This window comes from Aspergillus piperis, assembly GCF_003184755.1.
Source record: "Aspergillus piperis CBS 112811 unplaced genomic scaffold BO85scaffold_1, whole genome shotgun sequence".
In the NCBI taxonomy this organism is placed as follows: domain Eukaryota; kingdom Fungi; phylum Ascomycota; class Eurotiomycetes; order Eurotiales; family Aspergillaceae; genus Aspergillus; species Aspergillus piperis.
In genome coordinates, this window is record NW_020291591.1 from 1,233,527 (window position 1) to 1,240,857 (window position 7,331).

Consider the following 7,331-nt stretch of genomic DNA (forward strand, 5'->3'; position numbering starts at 1 on the left):
CAACGCCATCCAGGCCTTCCACCTCGCGTTCAAGTCCCTGTCAGTGACTCAATGAAGGAGAGAGGGGTCCAAGAAACATCCAGATGTACGCCCTAGGGCGTCTGAGAGAGTCCGTGCATCCTGCATGCCCCTTGCCCGTCACACCGACTCAACTTCAAGCAAGTCAACCCTTTGTTGCCATCTAACAGACTAATTCGTCATCCTCCTGCCTATGAGCTTTGAATATTCCGATGAGTCAGATGTCAAACTGTCGGAGAAGAAGCGGTCGCAGTCTTTGATCACTTGACGGTCTTGCTTTTTATTAGTCCGACGCTGGAGCCTGTGAGACAATGAGACAATTTAGTCGCCCAATGCGCGATAACGCCCGCTAAAGTGTGTCTGGCTGGCCGGCCTATTTCAGATGCGGGTATCCCGAGATAAGGACGCAAGGCAGCTAAACCGCGTAGAGTTTGAATTGGTCAGCAAAGCAAAAAGTCACAGTATGTCTCAACAACGGCCGAAACAATCCTTCTGTTGCAGAAGTGGTTGGTGCTTGCGATAGGATCTCCCTTGTCTTATCGGATTAAACTTCGTTGCTCTTATATCGTAAGTTACTATAACGGTTGGAGCCGACAGCCAGCACTCCATGCTGAATGGGGCAAGAGTTTCAACGGCATGAACTATTCTCATTCTATTGAAAGGGGATTCCCCACTTTGCTGGGTTCTTCTCCCCACTGTCGGCTACGCGGGACAAGAAAAGAATAATGAACAATCCTGTGGAAGAACAATGGCCCTCTGGCTTCTTTCGCCCTGGTCCTTGTTTATCTTAAGATTTCCCCAGACAACTACCATAGATCGACAAATACAATGACAAGTATCGATTAATTAACCCAAGGAAGATTCAGATTCTGCTGCAAAATGCTTTCTTTCGGAACGCCACCCCGGGCCCTTCCGCTGCGCGTGGATGCCATGGATTGCCACAGCGGGACTAGTGTGTGATCATCAACCACTTTTAAACCCGTTGATCTCGTCCTGATCCAGCGCCTATCCAGCCCTGATCACTTCGACTTCAAGAGGGGTACAAGAGGAAAGGAAAACTGATACCAGTTATCTCGCCTGCCGAGTCAGTTATCGACCCTTTCGGCCTCCAGTCTAGCCACCATCACTGCTCAACGAGGGCACGCGATCGTTCGCCCCTGTTCGATTATCACCATGGCCGAACGCATTTTGATGAACGAATATAAGACGCTATCGCAAGAGCCCTGGGTAAATATTGATGTACGTATATCTTCCTAAATACCACTTTAATTTTGGTCATACGTCGAAAACCATCGCATCATGTGTCCCACCGCAAACCACACTCAAGTCGCATCAAGAATGCTGACCGATATCCCTTTCCAGGTTGACGAGCAGAATCTCCTACACTGGACGATCGGGTTAATCGTTCTAAACCCGGATTCTTTATACTATGGCGGCTACTTCAAAGCGATCATGAAATTTCCTAGTAACTACCCTTACTCCCCACCAGGTGAGTTCACGAACGTCCCTCCCGATACAACACGCCCGCCCCCTCCATCACACCACCCCACCCCTTTTCTCCCACCCTGGAAATGTGGCAACAATGCAGAAAGGCAGAACAGCATAACTGACATACAATCTCAATTTCCAGAATTTCGTTTTGTCCGCCCCCTCTACCACCCGAACATCTACAAAGACGGCAAGCTCTGCATATCCATTCTCCACGCCCCAGGCGAGGATGAAATGTCCGGCGAATTAGCCTCAGAGCGATGGTCACCAGCCCAACGAGTCGAATCCGTACTCATCTCCATTCTCTCCCTCCTCGACGATGCCGAGATCTCCTCCCCCGCCAATGTCGACGCCTCTGTCATGCTACGCAAGAGCCCCGACGAATACAAATCGATCGTGAAAAAACACGTGGAGGAGTCGAAGAACGACATTCCCGAGGGATTCGTCATGCCCACCCACGAATCCACCACATCAGTCTCTAAACCCGTGGAGAAGGACGACTCCGACTTCTGGGCTGAGAGCGATGTGGACGACGACGTCTTCGGCGGTAGCGACTCCGACGAGGACCTTGATGTTTATGACGATGACGAAGACCAGGATTCCGGCAGTGACGAAGAAGAAGAAGACGACCACAAGGCTACTTGATTCATTCAACCTATCAAGTTATAAAAGAAAGCCAAATCATGTCGCCACCCCTCTTTCACTACCTATATATTCGGCGCTTGGAGTTCCTACTACTCACTACTTACATAGTTTTCCCCCTTTTATTATATTTCATCGTGGCATAGCGCAGGCGCGGCATTAAGAGGTGGTATACAGCACAAACAATCAATTTGAGAACATCAACTCCATTTATCTATATTAGCATGCGTTGGAGGTTCTTTGTATGCTTTTACTACTATCACATATCTGTCTATTCTAAATAAGAAGCTGTTATAGATGTTTTTATATTATTCTTTTACTTACTCTGGTCTTCTCATTCCCTGAAAGATTGTGCTGTGGCTATTCGTAGGAGTAGGACTTTCGGCACAGCTCGTTTCGGTATGACCCCGTAGCGTGACCAATGATGTCATTAGTTGCTTGTCATGGGATTGATTGCATCTCCAATAAGGGATACGAGAGATAGAGAATAGACGGATAGCATGGCTTGAAGATCACTTTCTTAGGGATAAGCTCCGTTGTAGACTACTACTATATCCACATACCGCAATGTAAAGCAATTTCATACATTAAATGCCGTAATGTGGGTTTAGACTGATAATGTCTACTCCCTCACCTTTCTCTTCTATTAAGCGGTGTGCAGATCTCTTAGATAACCCAGTGAGATTGTCAGTCTGTTATAGAGCCAGAACATTCTAAGTGAGGTAACAAAACCTTCTTTGCAGACATGTATACTACCATAAAAATGAACCAAACAGATAAGCAGGGGCGGAGTGATACAGCCGATACAGTCAATGCATCGGCGTCTTCGAGACCAAACACAATAAAAAGAGACCAGCGCCAAAATGTCCGATCAACCATCCCATACCTCAAAAAAGCCAAAATCTTCCGATCTACGTCTGGAAAGCACGAGTTCTGATCTATGCGACAACGGCATCCTGAATCTCGCTGTAGATGGCACCAAGCTCCTCGGTGAGCAGCTCTTCGGCCTTGTGAACCAGACCCTCAATGCGGTCCTCGATGCGGTTCTTGGCAGAGGAGACCTTGTAGCCACCGCTGCCAACAATGTCGGTGTAGTTCTCGGAACCACCACCGTTCCAGGCAAGGAGCTGAAATTCTACGTTAGCTTGTTTTTTCTCATAATTATCAAAAGCGGCAGGACTTACGTTGGGGGTGTTGGAGGGAATGTCAGTAAGAGCGCCCTCGGTGGCAATAGCGATGATGTCCTTCTTCAGCTTAGCAGGAGTAAGCTCCTCGACAGCGAAGGCAGAGTCCGAGGAGGGCTGGAGGGAGACAAAGTAGGCAAGCAGGCCAGCAATGTGAGGAGAGGCCATGGAAGTGCCAGAGATGATGTTGGTGGCGTAGTTGCTGCCAATCCAGGTGGACAGGATGTTGAGACCAGGAGCGAAGATGTCAGTGCACTCTCCGTAGTTGGAGAAGTAGGCACGCTCATCAGAAAGAGTCGAGGCACCAACAGTGATGGCCTTCTCAGCAGCAGCAGGAGAGTAGTTGCAAGCATCAGCGTTGTCGTTACCCGCAGCAACGGCGAAGTGAAGACCAGCCTCAACACCAGCGTTAACAGCATCCTCAAGGGTCTTGGACTTGCCACCACCGAGACTCATGTTGGCAACGCTGCCCTTGAATCCCTTGACCTTGCCGTTCTTAGCATCCTTGGCCTTCTTGATGTGAGCCTGGACGGCATACTCGACACCAGAAACGACATCGGACATGGTGCCAGAGCCGCTCGACCGGAGGACCTTGACGGCATAGAGGTTGGCCTTCTTGGCAACACCATACTTCTTACCAGCCATGGTTCCGGAGCAGTGAGTTCCGTGACCATTGCCATCGAGATCTTCGTCGTTGGTAGGGATTGTCTTGCCCCAAGTGGCACGGCCCTCAAAGTCAACGTGGTCAACGTTGATACCAGTGTCAATGGTGTAGGCGTCAACACCCTCACCACCCTCGGAGGCATAGAGGTACTTGTTGAAGTTGCCGAAGGTCAGGCTATCACGGTGAGAGATACGAGCCAGACCCCAGGGGGCGTTCTTTTCGGTGGCCCCTTCCATAGTGTGAACTTCGGAGTCCCGCTCGATGTAGTCGACCTACATTGACCGAGGTTAGCAGCTTATCTTCTTAAGAGATAACGAAGTATGCTTAGATAGGGGTGTAACTCACATCGGGGTGTCTGCGGACTTGCTCGATGACATCTTCGTGGAAGTGACCAGAGTAGCCGATCAGAGAACCAGCAATGTCAAAGGTATTCTTGAGACCCAGGTAGGCTTCGTCACCGAGGCCGAAGAGCGACCGCTTCTTCAGCTCAGTCCGCTCGCTCTGAGAGTCATGGATGTCCTGCACCCAGCTGTGGTGAGCCGAAGCCAGCTCGGAAGTGACGTGCTTCTTGAAAACGACGATGTAGGAGTCGGGAACCTCCTTCGCGTTGGTGGCAGACAAGATGGGGGCAGCTTCATTATGGATGGAGTCAACGAAGACGGGCGACGCAGCCGTCAGCAACGGGAGGAGGGAAAGGCCGAGGATGCCCTTCATGATGGATAGCTTTAGAATGAAACCCACAGCAGCCCGGTGGAAAAAGGAGGGTGAGTAGGGAGTGTACAAGAGATTGAAAGGAAGTGAGAGATGAGAAAGATGGAAATAGGCAAGATAAAGATGGAGGAGAGAGGGAGAGGGAGAGAAGAAGGGGAGGTTGGAGATGAAGAGAGGAGAGGAGGACAGATGGATGGCGGACGGTATTCAGCAAGAGGCAAGGGCAGCAGGTGATGATGCAACCGGCATACGGTAATTTACGCCATACGCCCGGATGACACAGCAGAATCACTGGTTGTCGATCGTCCCCGATTAGCGCGGTCGGAGAAACTGGGACCTGGGGTAGACTCGACAGTCCACCGACAAGGAAAGCTGTGTGAATGGATCCAGGTTGGCGCGATGTACCCATATTCGGGTCTCTCTCTCTTCCCCTCTTGGCAGTTTGCCCCCCATCTCCCCTCCTTGTTGGACTGACAGATTGTAGCGTGTTCCCGGAAGTTGAGTACCTGAGACCCGAGAACCATTTGCTACCACTACTTCACAGTATGCGGGCAATACTACCTACGAAAAACGAATACAGTTTTCTATGTCGCTACGTAAGCAGGAGACTACAAGGTACCCGCAGACGATAAGGGACCGGATCCTGCTCCAAAATAATGAGGCGACTAGGGCGCAGCCTGCATTTCCTGCGGTATGGCAGTTGTAAATGTTCCCTTATAAAGCAAGATCGTGGCGGTGACTCAATGTACCTAGCAAACTAACTGACTAGTTCGTTAGTCAAAGGAGTAGGGCGTTTCCCGATGGAGGAGTGCGTAGCTATAGGTCTCTAAGCATCTCTGTTCATGTAACTAGCCATGCTGCTTACCGCATGTCATGGCAACCCGGTCTTTGAACACGGGAGAAGAGCTTCCCGCATCCTCCGCAACTAGCATGGGATAGCTCTCTTTTTCGCGAATCAAATGACCCTGCATACATGTATAGGAGCTCCCCTTCGATGTCTGACTGACTGTACTGCAGGTACCTGGTATGTTAAACCTGCCACTGAGCAGCAGCGTGGTCGGTCCCCAGGCAACGCCGAGTCGCGTGCTCAAGCCAACCATGGGTTTGCTCGGCTGACTCCTCCTGAACCAGGAAAGATCGGTTGCGTAGGTGGTTAGGTAAGGCCTAGGGACGGTAACTGATACCAGATATTACCGCCCGCCCAAATACATTACGGCTCCTTTCAAGGTCAGAGCTCCGTTAGATAAGGCGCCCTCTTATCAAGGCAGCCATCGGGCCAATCATGCTCCTTCATCCGATGATCGTCTTTGTCGCCTGGCGCTTACCGAGGTTGGCTTAGAAGCACTCCATGGATGGGAGTGATGGAGAAGACCCGGTTAAACTACCTAATTTTATGGAACTTCTACACGCCACTTTGTCTGTAAATGTGAGAAATGTCTGGGTTGAATGCCGATCATAAACTCTATATCAACAGGCGGTGTCAGACTTACGACGTTCAGTGGCTTGCTCACTTCAACCTGACTTCTGTTCCTTGTAGTAGACGATGGATATAAACGCGACTTGGAAGACATATCACCCAGCTTGGTAGGTAAGTAGACCTTGGGCCTGCGATATCGGCCTCTCCGGTGGAAGTCTTGGGCTGACTGTGGGTTAGTAGTCTTTGTCATACACGTGAAGGCTCAAGTGGCATTGCTTCAGGTCACATTTCGAGAAACAACAGCATTCTTCAGTCCTGGAAAAAGTCAATAACCATGGAAAATCTCGGACCATTCTTGTTCATATGAAGAGTCGGCATTTGCGCCACAAGAAACACCGCGCGGCATTTGACTCCACGGCTTAAATTTTCACGCCGAGGAAGAAGGGCAGTAAATAGATGTATCCGACTGCAAGAGCGATCTCGGTGTACTCCGTAGGCATTGTGTTGATCCCAAGGTTATCAGAGTGGCGTTGTCTCATGCATCTGGCGAGCTCGCAGCTCAGCGGTCAGGTTGTATGTGTTGAATATCTCTTGACGGTACTTGATATGAGACAGAGAGTGGTCGAGCTCTTTCGTGTAGGGGTCTTTCCAACCGTACAATATCGCCAGGAAGCTTTCAAGCCGCCTTGTTTTCTCCGTTGTTCTTGATGTGATTATTGCTTTTGTTGCTTATGTGCGTCATATTGCCACAAGAACAACCATAGTTTCAGACTGAAGCAGATTGGCTGAAATTCAATCTGGTCGTAGATCAGTTGTGCCCACGTTTAGCTTGATCGAGTGATGGACAATAAGCTTGGAACCCTGCTATCTAGTCCTCTGAGTGTAGGCAATGATTAATGCTGTTGCTAGGGGGAAATTGTTGTAGCTTCTGTACCAATTCCCAGTACTTGCCGCAAATTCTGCTGATATACAAGAACTGCTTGAAGTGTCATTGCAATCGTCTTACTACCTAATATATGTAGTTAGATAGCTGCAATGATTCAGGACGGTAAAGTATTCTTGTCTTCCAGAGGTGTGGTGCGGAGGTATCAGTAACATATAGAGCTCTGACTGAGTACGCCCGCTTAGACTTCCTCACGTTACTAGTATACTGTTAGTACTTGATAGACAGATAGTATACTACACTGCTACTAGCACTCCTGTGATA

At 49.6% G+C, this 7,331-nt stretch overlaps 3 protein-coding genes across 3 annotated transcripts; 1 reads left to right on the top strand and 2 right to left on the bottom strand.

Annotated features, from left to right (window-relative positions):
• Window positions 1–1,191: 1,191 nt before the first annotated feature.
• On the top strand, window positions 1,192–2,151 carry BO85DRAFT_433509 (putative ubiquitin conjugating enzyme (UbcC); the record flags this gene model as incomplete). The annotated part of the gene is made up of 3 exons (XM_025658424.1): window positions 1,192–1,257; window positions 1,381–1,507; window positions 1,649–2,151. 3 exons carry the CDS (start codon window positions 1,192–1,194, stop codon window positions 2,149–2,151), a joined length of 696 nt encoding a protein of 231 aa, XP_025520862.1.
• A 661-nt stretch (window positions 2,152–2,812) lies between these two features.
• Window positions 2,813–5,155, bottom strand: BO85DRAFT_444274 (S8 family peptidase). Its single transcript, XM_025658976.1, has 3 exons — window positions 4,342–5,155; window positions 3,333–4,268; window positions 2,813–3,275 (listed from the first exon to the last, which is right to left on the bottom strand). The coding sequence occupies exons 1-3, from the start codon at window positions 4,708–4,710 to the stop codon at window positions 3,087–3,089; spliced, it is 1,494 nt and encodes a 497-aa protein (XP_025520863.1). The 5' UTR covers window positions 4,711–5,155; the 3' UTR covers window positions 2,813–3,086.
• Window positions 5,156–6,098: 943 nt separating this feature from the next.
• On the bottom strand, window positions 6,099–6,624 carry BO85DRAFT_454998 (uncharacterized protein; the record flags this gene model as incomplete). Its single annotated transcript, XM_025661357.1, has 3 exons — window positions 6,099–6,224; window positions 6,263–6,346; window positions 6,556–6,624. The coding sequence occupies 3 exons, from the start codon at window positions 6,622–6,624 to the stop codon at window positions 6,099–6,101; spliced, it is 279 nt and encodes a 92-aa protein (XP_025520864.1).
• Window positions 6,625–7,331: the final 707 nt, after the last annotated feature.

Bases quoted from the DNA above. Each gene is read 5' to 3' on its own strand.
- BO85DRAFT_444274 (XM_025658976.1), bottom strand. From the start codon at position 4,710: ATGAAGGGCATCCTCGGCCTTTCCCTCCTCCCGTTGCTGACGGCTGCG. The intron at 4,269-4,341 runs GTGAGTTACACC...CGGTCAATGTAG, and splicing joins AAGTCCGCAGACACCCCGAT to GTCGACTACATCGAGCGGGA. The intron at 3,276-3,332 runs GTAAGTCCTGCC...GTAGAATTTCAG, and splicing joins TTCCCTCCAACACCCCCAAC to CTCCTTGCCTGGAACGGTGG.